Source organism: Quercus lobata, chromosome 6, assembly GCF_001633185.2.
Source record: "Quercus lobata isolate SW786 chromosome 6, ValleyOak3.0 Primary Assembly, whole genome shotgun sequence".
Classification (NCBI taxonomy): Eukaryota; Viridiplantae; Streptophyta; class Magnoliopsida; order Fagales; family Fagaceae; genus Quercus; species Quercus lobata.
Window position 1 is genome coordinate 7,916,763 of NC_044909.1, and position 14,162 is coordinate 7,930,924.

General features: G+C 34.0%; 1 protein-coding gene across 1 annotated transcript; it reads left to right on the forward strand.

Annotated features, from left to right (window-relative positions):
• Nucleotides 1-1,707: 1,707 nt before the first annotated feature.
• On the forward strand, nt 1,708-3,544 carry LOC115949677 (crocetin glucosyltransferase, chloroplastic-like). The gene has a single exon (XM_031066968.1). It carries the CDS (start codon nt 1,785-1,787, stop codon nt 3,156-3,158), a length of 1,374 nt encoding a protein of 457 aa, XP_030922828.1. The 5' UTR covers nt 1,708-1,784; the 3' UTR covers nt 3,159-3,544.
• Nucleotides 3,545-14,162: the final 10,618 nt, after the last annotated feature.

Sequence of the window (14,162 nt, forward strand, 5' to 3'; positions counted from 1 at the left end):
TTCTTAATATCTTATCTTTCTTTTCTTTTCTTTTCTTTTGTGCTTTTCTTTAGTTTTAGTCTTTGTTTAGCTCCTGTGAAATTTGTGGTACGAAGTATTTAGCATACAGGTACTTAGCCTCTTATTCAAATTTGAGAGAGTCTTCAATGTCAGCTTTGATTATTTTTATTATCAAGTTGAGATTTTAATTGGTTTATCAAGCATGGGTTAGTTGAGAAATCCGATCCTCATATGCAATTGACAGATGATTAATAAGAGAGACAATAACTTATTATAAATAGAGGTTGAGGAGTTTAACAAGATTTTGGGCGTGTGGAAAGCATGGTTTAATGAGTAGCAACATGAGAGAAATCGATGGAGGGGAGGAGACTGGAGAGTTTTTGGACTCTTTTTTTTTTTTTTTTTTGGTGAGAATTTTGTAGTGTATTATTTTGGGTATTGGGTATTTTATTATCCAAGTAGGAAATAGAAAACCTAGGTATAATTGTTGATTTGTTATTTGTTGTTTCATATTTCTAAATTGTTTCTGTAGTTTGTAAGTGTATGGAAGGAATTAGGGTTATATGGAGTGTGGTTTTTGGTGGATAAGGCTAGAAAAATATATAGAGGTAAGGTTTAGAATATATAGCAATGTATAGATCCTATGAAGTGCTATGCATTTTTCTACAAGGAAATATATGAACTTAACTGAAATTTTACATGATGAATAATATTATTCATTTTTTTTTATTTATGGATTGTGGCAAGATGGTTGAGATTTCTATGCAAGATACAGATGGAGTAAAAAAAAAAAAAAAGAAGAAGAAGAAGAAGAAGAAAAGCTAGAGGTAATAAATGCCTGAAATTATTTAACATTTGTTAATTATCCCATGCATCGCACGGGTTAGCGACTAGTTTTCTAAATACCAAATGCTAATGCTCAAATCATTGTCTTGAAAAATATTTTTAAGGTTAAATTTCATTTACAACTTCAGAGGTTTGGACTAATATCAACCAAGTTCAAGACTTTTCAAAATTAACCAATTTGGTCCCTAAAATCAGTTTAGTCCCTAAAATAGTTGAGAAAAAATAACTAACTATTTAAAGATTAAGTTAACTTTAAGGACCCAACTAACTTGTTTTGATAAGTTTTACACCTAATTGGCATTAGTCAAAAACCTATATTCAAAGTCTTGCCCAGTACAATGCCAGGTCAAACACGACGCCATCGGGTGACTAAAACTAGTGCTTTAGATATTGGGGGCCCACGCATTGAAATTTGCCTGCATTGGATTGTTTTTGTCTGACCAACTGGTTCTTGTCGTTTATAATGAAAACAACAGGAAGAAATTGAATCACAAAGCCCCACCTTCTCCAAATCGGCACCGCAAACGTCATTAATACTCTTACCCAGTCCACTTAGTAATAATTTCTAATACCACAAAAAATTAGTCCTTGTTTTATAATGAAAACAACAAGAAGAAGAAATTGAATCACAAAGCCCCACCTTCTCCAACTCGTCAATGCAAATGTCATTAATACTAGTATCACAAAAAATTTCACAATTTTTGTTATAATTATTTTATTTTATGATTGATTGTCTATCACTTTCCTATAAATCCATCAATTACTTTTTTTTTTTCATCACTTATAATTTATTATATGTACGAGCAAAAGTTGTGACTAAAAAGCTACAAAATTTTGCTCCATTTTCTATATAAGTCTCACAAATCTAAAGTACAAAACAACTATATATTCTGTTTTTGTTTAGACTATTCACTACCCATATCAAATATCAAATAATTATGTTGAAGCAGCAGCAGAGCCAATTTGTCATAGTCACATATCCTGCGCAAGGCCATATAAACCCTGCCTTCCAATTCGCAGAACGCCTCATTCGCTTAGGAGTGCAAGTCACTTTCTTCACCACCGTTGGTGCCCACCATCGAGGCATGATCAAAAGCCCTCCTCCTGATGGCTTGTCGTTCGCCACCTTCTCTGACGGCTATGATGACGGAGTTGTACCAATGGACGATGGTGAAAAACAATGGGATCAGCTCAAGCGCAATGGCTCCAAAGCTCTCACTAACCTCATTGTCTCCACCGCCAATAAACATTGCATAGTCTACACAATGCTTCTACCTTGGGTTGCTGACGTGGCTCGTGAGCTTCATCTTCCTTCCGCCGTTCTTTGGAATCAACCTGCAATGGTTTTCGACATATACTACTACTATTACAATGGTTTTGCTGATGTTATTGGGAACGACAGCGATGACCAGCCCTCTTGTTCAATACAGTTACCAGGTTTGCCATCACTCGCTACTCATGACCTTCCCTCCTTCTTGCTTGCTTCAAACCCATATGCTCTTTTTCGCCCTAAATTCCAAGCCCAACTTGAAGCACTTGAAAAGGAGAGCAATCCTAGAGTTCTAGTGAATACCTTTGATGCATTAGAGCCCGAGGCTTTAAAAGCGCTCGAAAAACTTAACTTGGTTTCAGTTGGACCGCTAGTTCCATATGCTATTTTGGATGGAAGAGATTCGTCTAATGGCTCCAAAAATTACATCAAATGGCTCAACTCGAAGTCCAAATCATCGGTCATTTACGTTTCATTTGGAAGCTTATTGGTGTTAAAAAAGCAACAAATGGAGGAAATTGCATGCGGATTGTTGGATTGTGGGAGGCCCTTCTTGTGGGTCATAAGAGCTAAGGAAAATGGAGAAGAAGAGAAGTTGAGTTGTAGAGAGGAATTAGAACAAAGGGGAATGATAGTGCCATGGTGTTCCCAAGTGGAGGTTTTGTCACATCCTTCACTAGGATGCTTTGTGACACATTGTGGGTGGAATTCAACTTTGGAGAGTTTGGTTTCAGGGGTGCCAATGGTAGCATTTCCACAGTGGTCTGATCAAGGGACGAATGCAAAGCTAATTGAAGATGTGTGGAAGATAGGAGTGAGGGTGACGGTGAATAAGGATGGGATTGTTGAAGGTGATGAGATTAAGAGATGTTTGGAATTGGTTGTGGGAGATAGGGAGAGAGGGGAAGCAATTAGAAAGAATGCCAAGAAATGGAAGGAGTTGGCTATGGAGGCTACCAACGAAGTTGGTTCTTCTTCCTATATCAATCTCAAAGCTTTTGTGGATGAGATTGGTGAAGGTAACCTCGTTAAAAGCGTGTAGGTTTGCTGATGAAATAAAAGAAGTGTTCTTTTATTTCATCACTCTCATTAGCAATGTTATAGGCACTCAGTCTTGGTCTTGCAACTTGTTATGATGCTTCACATGTAATTATAGAAAGTGATTCTAAGACATGTATAGATTCCCTCTCGGGGACAGTATTCATTGGAGACTAAATCATTTTGTAGAGGCTGTCCATGTGGCATGGTCCTCTCTGGATTCAGTCTCCTTTAATTGAGTTTATTTTGAGACAAATATGACTGCTCATAAATTAGCTAAATGGCCTAGGATTCAAAGTTTGGTTGGTTCCCTTGGTCTGGGTTGTTGCCCTCCCAGTGTTTAGAGTCATGTAGAAAGGGAGGTTGTCTCTTTTGTTTCCTTGTAATTTGCTTTCCGTTGAATAATATTTTCAGTTCTTCAAAAAAATGCTTTTGTTTTTACATCCATACTTTCATATATTAAAATGTGTATATTTTTACATTAATTGTGAAGATTGAAATAAAATATTAGAGATAAATGAGTGTAACGAGTTATTTTCCATGGGCGGTTGATTTATGTTTTTTGCCTTTGCTTTATCTTGTCATTCTTTATTTGTTACTAGGTTGCGGCAAATCAACTAAAGTAGTTATTAGTCAAAAAAAAAATCTAAGTAGTTTAGAAAATATATAATTATGGTTTGGTTTGTCCAGTTGCTATATGCATATTAGGTCTTCTAAACATATTTGTGTAGCTCACATTCTGTAATATAAAATTGGTCGGTAGCAATTAGCCAATTACATTTTAATGAAATTTCTTGTACTTTACTAATTAAGACTAAGCAAAACCTGTTTCTATCCCAAAATTTAAAAAATAAAATAAAAGTTTAAGCAAATCCTACTTGTCATATTTATATGCATTGGTAAAGGGACACGTGTTATCACTTTGTTTATTCACCTGTTTTCGGAAAAAATATTTTGTATCAAATAATACCACGTCATCTATATCAAAATCTAATAGTCAAGAGACATATGTACAAAAATAACTACTCAATAACACATATCTTTCATTTGTTAGTGGGGTAGTTATTTTTTACTGACATTTCACATTTATTAGATTTTGAAACCGTTAACATGGTATCATTTTATACTAAATACTTTCTCCAATTTTGGAATCCAACTTTTATAATATCTAATATCTAGCTATGATAATTAGATTACAAATATATTACTCAATTAAAGTACTTTTAAACGAAATACTCTTTTTTAGAACAAAATAGTGAAATACTGGAATAACCTTTAGAAGGGGAATGGTTAGGAAAATAAAAAGAAAAGCAAATGACAAATTAAGATTTAATGGTCATAAATAAGAATAAAAATGTTAACTTAAATACCATACTAAAGAAATGTATATTACCGCCGCACACCCTTGGTGCGATGGTCACTCCACAAGTATAAGTGCTTGTGGGGTGTAGGGGGCAAAGGCCGGAATTCAAGTCTCTAGGAGGGAGTTTCACATACATATACACTTAGATTAAATTAGAGTAGAATTTTATCTTGTATTAAAAAAATTGCATTTACTTTACTCAAAATTTTAAATTTTATGCCACGTATGCTAGTATTATAGCAAACATATGTATACATACAAATAATTTGTTGACATGTGACATTGTTTATCCATATCATATTGATTAAATATAGGAAGTTGCTATTTGTTATTGTAGTATGTTTTGAAAATGAATACGTGTTATTGTAATATGCATCTATCAATTTTAAGATCCAAATTTTATAATATATATTATAAATAGATTTTCTTTTTTTAATGGGTTAGATCAAAGACTATTTTTTGTAGAAGAGGAATTGGAAGAAGAATTCCTACGAATAAGAAGAAGATGAGAAGGTTTATTATCCACAACATATAGAATATGTTCATTTTAACGTAGTCCTAATGGTTTTAGTATAGTCTATCTTTAAGGGCACAAATGTAGTAATAAAAAAAATAAATTGAATTAAATTGTGATATGTCCAAATTACAAGATGGTAAATTAGAATTTACTCATCTCTATTTAAGAGTTTAAACCTCTCTTTATATTTGCAAATCAACAGCCTTAGCAATAGTTTGGAAAGTAAATACCAAAAATGGACGGGTTTGTTTGTAGTCATGTAGTCCCTGTCTGACATCTGTGAACCCCACATACCGTGAGATAATTCTCAGAAAATATTTGGCCCTAACTCACTCTAACGAGTTTCATGATTAAATGTAAGAGTCATTCTATCTAAAATAAAATAGTTCAATAGCCATTACATCTTAATAAAATTGCTAGTAATTCGTTGTCTTCGACTAAGTGAAACCTGCTTGTGAACATTTTTTATTTTATTTTATTTTATGGTAAAAATGTCACTTCCAACATAAGAAAACAAAATAAGCACCAATTGCACAAAAGCAATTGAAAGAATTAACAAGCACAGGCGTGTTTTAAATGCCATACCTAGCCCTTGGAAGACCATCTTCCCATTCGCAGTTTGGAGTCTTTGGCTCCACAGAAACAAAATAGTTTTTAAGAGTTCGCGCCCTAATCATGAGCTTCTAAAGGAAGTCCAACCCGCTGCTACTGAATTCCTATTCTGTGCCGCTAGATCTGTCATGAGAAAAAGGAAGCACTCTATTAATGTAAGGTGGAGCAAACCTGACCCCGGCTGGTATTAGCTTAATATGGATGGGTCCTCCCTAAGCAACCCGGTATGGCAGGTGGTGGTGGATTAATCCGGGATGACAAAGGGAATTGGGTGAAAGGCTTTACCCACTCCATATGGGTAACAACCAATGTAGAAGCAGAACTATGGGCTTTAAGGGATGGGCTTATGCCTGTTGGCTGTTGAAATTGAAGTTGATGCTAGAGTTAGTCTTGGGTGGGTGATGGAAGAGTATAATTATAATTTGCATCATGCTTCTCTTATCATGGATTGCAGAACCCTCATCAACCAAATTCCTTAGGTGAAGATGTAGCACTGCTTTTGTGAAGCCAATAAGTGTGCGGACTTACTGGCTAGGAAGGGATTGAGCACTAACCAAGACTTTTGTCTACTTCAAGTCCTCCTGTGGACTTATCTTTACTTCTCCTTTATGATTGTATTGGGTTGTATTATGAGAGGGTATGCCCTCTGAACTTTGTAACTGAATTTCCTCTTCTATATAAGCAGTGGTTTCTACCAAAAAAAATGCCATACCTACAAAAGTCTTTTGGTTGTATGACATAGGGCACAGTAGATAATAAATTGCATAGGTTGCTTATGTTTAGAGTGTTACATCCACAACTTTATTACAACAATTTCATAATAAATTATAGGTGGTAAGTTGTTATTAGCTCCAAGTTAAACCTACTATTAAAATTACTTTTTTGTCTACCAATAACAACCTGCAATAACTTGTTAATTATAATTTTTTTGTAAAAATATTGTAAAAATGTTGTCGATATAAAATTTCTCTTTTGTTTATTCAAATTCTTTTCTTTTTTTTCACATTTTAGGTGTATGAACTATGAAAAGTGAAAAAGAACAAGGAGACTACAGTGAAAGTGGAGAGAAATGGGAGTGAAAGAGAGAAATGAGGGAAAAACAAAAAATGGGTAGTGAATAGTACTTCTACCGTTGGCGAGTATTATTGCTTTGGCACTTGATGGTGACTTGACTTACGGGTGGGATCCACTTGGCTCTAAAGAATTACAACATTGCCACTGTAACTCATAATCCATGATTCGGAAATACCAAAATTTTGTTCTCATTTTCACTCACTCTAACTCATTTTTTTGAGTTATGAGTGATGAAAAGTGAGAAAAAAAACCAAGCCAAACAAGTAGAAATGATGTGAGACCCACGTGTTTTGAATTATGTGTGATGAAAACTGAGTTATATAACTTAGTGTTCACCTAATCCAAACACTCTCTAAGGCCCTGTTTGGTTCTTTTTTTTTCATCACTCATCACTACTCACTCAATTTTCGTCACTCATCTCTCAAAATACCTCAATTTCTTATACCCACCCGTTTGGCACACATCACTCAATTTGTCATCACTCAAAATTTTCAACTTTTTGTGAACCTCGTACCTGTAACTTGGTCTAAGCAAAGCTGTTAGCCTACCCGTGGAACGTTTCATCCCCATTTTTTCTCTTTTCTCATTTTCCCTTCCCCCTTTAGCCCACATACTCTCCCAAAGCACAAACCCGAACCCATAACTCCAGAAGAAGCTTAAGAAAATACCCAAAAAAAAAAAAAAAAACACAAAATTTTAAGCTGACTTTCTCATTTTACAATCTAAAGCAACACTTTCCTTCACTTTCTCAGTAACCAAACAAAGCCAAAAAAAAATTCATTTAAAAAAAAAAAAAGACTTCATCTTTTTAATTCTTCCATTCCTTTTTAGCCTACAAAACTCAAGGTACCGAAACCACAAATCAATATCGCCTTTAAAACTTGTAACAGCAAGGAGAAAAATCTCAATGATTTTGGTGATGCCGGCGAAGTCCGAATGGTACTGCTTCATCTTCATGTTTCCTTTGGCTTTAAGCTCACGCGCCACCGACTTCTTCCTAAGTCAACCGAGCAAGTCGAGCTGAGTCTCGTACTCGATGTAAGCCAGGTAGTCCTACTTGGCTGTGAATGGAGGAAAATGGAAATGAAGGAACATGGAAAAAACGAAAAATATCAAAATAAAACCCAGCATCTGAATTTGGGTCTCACCGAAAAGCGAAATCGGTGAACGGAGCTGACTTATTAGAGCTTGGTGTTGGGCTGATCAACGTTTTTTGGAGTTGACCTATTGGAGCTTATTTCTCTGCTTTGTGGTGTTGTGGGTTTGGGAGAAGGAAAAGGGAAAGTGAGATGAACTTTGCAAAGCATGGGTAGTTGGGAAAGTTATGACAAAATACTACCTGTTGGAGCATCTGTTGCTGCAGTAATGGAACAACACTCTGCTCCGTGGGACCCAATTGTGCTGTAAATTACGAAAAATGCCACTAAATGAACAAACCCATAACTTGAAAACAAGCTTCCCAAGTTTTTGAAATTGATAACTCACATCTCTTAAAACTCAATTTTGTTAACTGACCCAATTCCCAGCCAAACAATGTTTGTATATGTGGGGCCCACAGTTTTTGGGTTATGAGTTAACAAAACTCTATTTTGTTAACTGAGTTTTGCAAAATCCAAACAACACCTAAACAACTCAAAAGACTATTTTGAAAGAAGAAATAATGGTTTATTATAACCACCAATCCTATGTAGATACCTCAAGAAGTTGGATTTATTATGCAGTACCTTATTATTATTATTATTATTATTATTACTATTATTATTGTATGGTATCAGAGCCATGGATGGTAGATGTATGAATTTTATTTCTTTGCAATTAAGAAGTTACTAGGAACATATATTACTGCATAGCCACTATTTGCTCCTTGTTAGCGTTGGTCAGCCTCAAGACTCGTTGGCGAATCATAGTTTCACGTTGGTCAACCCGTTTTTTGTTAGTCGATGGACAGGCATGTGTTTGGGTGGTCCTACAATGGAGCTTCCCGAGGAGGTGGTCCCAATAGCAAGGATACCAGTGGTTTGTAATAGTTCCACTAGTAATTATTAATTGCTTGGAAATAGAATAAATACGTTTATCAGCTCATCATCTGTTTACTTGTTCACACTTAGGCTAGGCACACACTAATAAGAAACATGGACTATGATGATATAGATTTTGATGAAGATTATAGCATAAGAGATATAGACAATAATAGGTTAAATAGTAATATGGATTATGAGGAAATAGATTCTGATTCTAACAGTGATATAGATGATTATAACTATAATAATAGCACAAATAATTGGAGTACTTTAACAGAAGATAAAATCAATTGACAGACTGATAGTTACAATAATAGTTTATTAGACAGAATTAATAAAAAAATTAGAATCTTTAGAAACTATGGAAAGATCCATAATAAACACTAGAGTAGAAAAGAAAAGTGATAGTTGTTTGGACCTACTTGAAAGAATGAAAGCTTTAAATTCAAAAGGAGAATTTGAACCTCATCATAGATCACCTTTAACAAAGACCATGACAGATAATTGGCATAATGAAAGGAATAATGTAATAGAAAACTAGCATATAAATAGTAATAGAAAAGATGATAGAGAACTAAAAGCAACTAAAAGACCTATAGTCATAACATATAAAGACAATAAGAAAGACTATGAGAAAGATAACAAGAATCATGAGTTGAAAGACTAAAAGACAACTTTCACTGAAAAGAAAGACAATAGCTATAGGCTAGGCACACACTAATAAGAAACATGGACTATGATGATATAGATTTTGATGAAGGTTATAGCATAAGAGATATAGACAATAATTGGTTAAATAGTAATATGGATTATGAGGACACAGATTATAATTCTAACAGTGGAGAGAGCACAGTAGTAATATAGAAACATATATAAACAATGACAAAATAAATGATAAAGAAGAAAATAGCAAAATAGATATATTCAAAATTAGTTAAAACGAAGTATGGAATATGAAAACAGAAACTAGTAAAATCTTACTTGAATTAAACTTCTGTCTTTGATAAAACTTGAAAACAAACTTCTATCTTTGATACAAGCTTTGAAAATAAAACTGTCTAAAGAGTTACAAGATTACAAAGTAAAATCTGTCTTTGAAACTGAAAGGTTACAAGATTCTGTTTGAAGGGAAGGGTTATAGGATTACAAGATTACAAGAGAGGAAGGATTACAAAAGTATTTCTAAGGGAGAGAGGGCTATCTTTTTTTTGAGAATTGGAACCTCGAGAACTAGAACCTTAGAGAATTTGGACCTGAGAATTGAACCTTAATTCTGGACTTGTCTTTTGTCTTCAAAGTCTGTCCTTTTATAGATGAAATGAACCATGGTAAGTCTCCAAAAGTAACCTGAGCTAGTAAAGTTAACTCAAGTTAATCTGTCGGTGAAAACTTGTAGAATATTGTGGAAATTACTATTGATGAGTAGTAGTTTGTCTGGGAATCAGTCTCTTTTCACGCATGCTGGTAAATAGTAGTGACTTATGAACATCTCTCTGTATCTATTTGGAATGTTGGATAGTCTATAGTTCCATCATTATGTCACCATAAGTTAAGCTAGGATATTCTATAGTTCCATCATTATTAGCTATATCAAGTCTAACTTTTTGAGTAAAGAAATAAGGTAAACCAGCAATAAATTTTTCTTTCTAGTAAGATTGTTGACAATCATTTCTACTTAAAACTTTTGAAATAAAAACATCTTTATACCATCTAAAGTCTAAAAGTTGTGGGCATCTTAAATTAATTAAAACATCTTAAACTCTTTCTTTATATTGATTAGGATCCCCAACAAAATGTTTAGTTATAGTAAAAATTAAAGTATTGACTGCATCTTGTGAAGGCTGTCTATCTGTCATTATAACACTTCCATCTATTTCTCTTTTAACAACTATTAATATTTGATTTCTATCATCATTATTTAAATAGTGATCCCACTAGCCTTTCAATTGGCCAGTAAAACTGGTGACAATTAAATGGGCTATCTGGTGGTCTGATTTTCCATGATTCTTATAAACATTAGTGAGCAAAGTCATTTCATGTAAAAGATTTATTATTTCATATTCTAACATTCCATCAATATTCCACTCATATATTAAATCTGGCGAATAAGATGAATTAACAAAAGTATGTCTTTCTTCAAATTGTAAATCAAGGGGAGTAGGTTTAGGATACCAATTCTTTTTGGGGTATATTTCTTCAATCCTTCCTTTTTTGCAATCTTGTGATGAAGATGCTAAAGTTAATTTATTAATTTGTAATTTATCTATAAATTGTGATTCTAAATTATCTATGTCTAATAAGTCTGTCAAATCTGTTAATTGATTGTTTTCTGATTCTTCATCCTCTGAAGACTCGGTTCTTCCTATTGTATTTAACGTCATATTTTTGTTTTTTAGTGGCTCCATGTCTTTTTGTGATTCTAGTTTTATTAAGTCTAACTTTTTATTTATTTCATTAAGTAGATCATTAGTTTTCTCTGTCATAGGTCTCTTTAAAGGTGATCTAAGGTGAGGAGGTATTTCATAAGGGATAAACAAAGGGGTATTGGACTCATTTTCGTTTTTTATGGAAGTAGAAGGTGGCGTTATTCTATCTTCTATGTCTTGTAGCTTTTGATCAATTGATTTTAGACATATATTAGTATAATTATTCTGTTAAATTATACTATCTAGGTTCTTATTATCATCACTTAGACTAGGTCTTTTAATAGGAGTAGCCAACACTTGGACTCCACTACTTTGATTCAATATAACTAATTCAAAGGGTGGATAAGTTTGGTACACCTTCTCATGATTTTCTGTCTTCGTCCATGACAATGTTTTCTCTATTACACTTATCTTTTGTTATAGTAGTCCAAAAAGTCAAAAAAACTAAAGTGTGTCTGCAAGTCTGTTACCATTTCATAATATTTGGTTCTTAAATTATTCCTTTCTTGTTTGTTATAATCTTCAAAAAACTGGTTTTTTAGGTTTTAAGTAAGATTTATATTATTATTATTATTTCAAAATTTTATACTCATCCTAATTCGAGATTTTTGTGTAAAATAAGTAAGATTTATATGTTTGTCAATTACTAAAATAGTTAAGAGTCTAATGAGACCTAGCAATGAAGAATTAACAAATCCATATCCACACCCCCGAAAATAAATAAAAAAATATAAAAAAATAAAAACATATCCAAACATCTAAATCAAAACCAATCAAATCAAATCAAAAAAGAAAAAAAAAAAGGGTAAAATGCAAAACCGGCCCTCTAAGTTTCTTCAGATTTCATTTCAGTCCTCTAACTTTCAAGTTCATTCAATTAAAGCTTTTCCATCAAATTTTTTTATATGTTGTGGTTAATTTTTCAAATTTATAAATTTTTCTTCAAATTTTTTAAATTAAAAAAAATTCAATTAATGATTGAAAATTATTTTCCATATTTTTTTTTTTCAAAAAATTTTAACAAAAATTAACAAAAAGGCCTTAATTGAATAAATTTGAAACTTAGAGGACTAAAATGAATGAAAACAAAGTTAAAGGACTGAAATGAAATCTAAAATTAACACCAAAAAAAAAAAAACTTATCTAATGGTGGGGCAGCTCTCATATAGAATTCTCTCTCTCGCGGTAGCCTCAAATAGCTCTATGCATTAGTAGTTTATATACTCTCTCAGTGATCTCTTAACTTCTCTTGTTCTTTCACTTTTAAGTTTCATCTTTTAACACTTTGGACTTTGACCCCTCGGTATTCACAATTTGAATTTCACAGTAATGTAATTTCCGCAGCAAATATTTTGACCCTTCGGAAACACAATGATTTAAGTATCTATTTGGATCCACGTTTTGGGCTGCATTTCACATTTGCATTTATTATTTGCTGGAACCCACGCTACACAGTAGACAAATAAACGCTGAGGAAACGTAGGAATGAAAAGAGCTGAAACGCAAGCTCAATGCACCGTTTCATTAAACTCCAAACACGTGTTGAAGTATTGTTCATGGACACCAAAGCCAGCAACATTCATGAATGAATTGAAAAGAGCTGAAACACAAAAGAGGCACACCGTTTCATTAAACTCCAAGGCGTGTGCATGTACTGTGAAAAACGGTGCGCTTAACAATCTGATGAAAATGGTGAATGTACTGTTCATTGCACAAGCATAGCTATCATTTGATCAAAACGGTGTGCTCTTCACAACGGCTATTTTCATTCTCTTCAGCTTTCTTCTTTCCTTTCAACTACCGTGGCAGAATGCTTTCAAAGCTCTTCAATGCTCCGTCTGAATCCTCTCCAATGAATGGTACCTACCTACCAACCACAAAACCATCAAAACAGAGCACACACGGTACAAGCAAACCCATTACGTGGAACTCTTTGAAAAGATCCCCTCTATTCTTCATCAATAGCAGCTCACCTTCTCTTCGCTTGGGACATCGTTGTCACCACTGTGGGTCTCTGTATTCACAAGTAAGTTGTGTCTAACTTCTCATGCTCTCTAATCTGTTGGTATGTGGATATATTGTTTTCCATGAGGCTTCATCAATCTGTGGTTTTTGTGTTCAACGTTTGTGTGTGGTTTTTGTGTTCAACATTTGTGTGTGGTTCTTTTGTGTTTTCCATGACACTAGTATGTGGGTTTCTTGATCCTTCATGTAATACCATTGTTTCTCTTCCTACCTCTGTTGTATTTGGATATATATGAGTTTACTTTGCATTTTTCATGTGGGCATGCCTAACTGATTATGATATGTACATGAACTGTTTGTTGAAATGCCTTAATGAGTATAGAAGGAAGTTGTAGCAAAAATTGTTAAGGAGAAATCGAAGGACGGTGGTAGTAATGATCCGAGAGTTGATTGGAAAGACCCTAAGGAACTACAAGCTTTTTGTGAGTTCTGTGCTATTCAAGTATTAGACGGCAAGAGGAAAGGAGGATTTTTTACCAAAACTAGGTTTGATGCAATGATTGAGCAGTTGGGTGCCATGGGAAAAGTGGTGACTTACCTGCAGATTAAAAACAAATGAGATCATCTGAGAAAAGGGTGGAAGCAGTATAACGAGTGTTTTGACAATGAGACTAGGTTGGGTTATGATGCTGGAACTGGGATGCTTGAGGCCAGTGATGAGTGGTAGACCCAAAAGATTGCGGTTAGTTCACTTTACATAATTGTGAAAATCTTTACTGTCTACAACTATATTATTGTGTTCTAACTACTAATTGTCCACATGTAGGCATGTCCCAATGCAAAAACCTTTAAAAATAAAGGTTTGCCAAATCGTGACTTCATGAACATCATGTTTGGAGGCACGGTTGCAACGGGGAAAAATGCATTCTGCACAAGCGGTCAAACCTCAAAGGAAACCACCGAAGGGTCTGAGGACTCCACTGATAGCACAAAATTTGTTGACCCCCAATGTGAACCCTTTGTGAATGTT

Excerpts from the sequence above, each read along its gene's own strand:
- LOC115949677 (XM_031066968.1), top strand. The coding sequence starts at position 1,785 with ATGTTGAAGCAGCAGCAGAGCCAATTTGTCATAGTCACATATCCTGCG.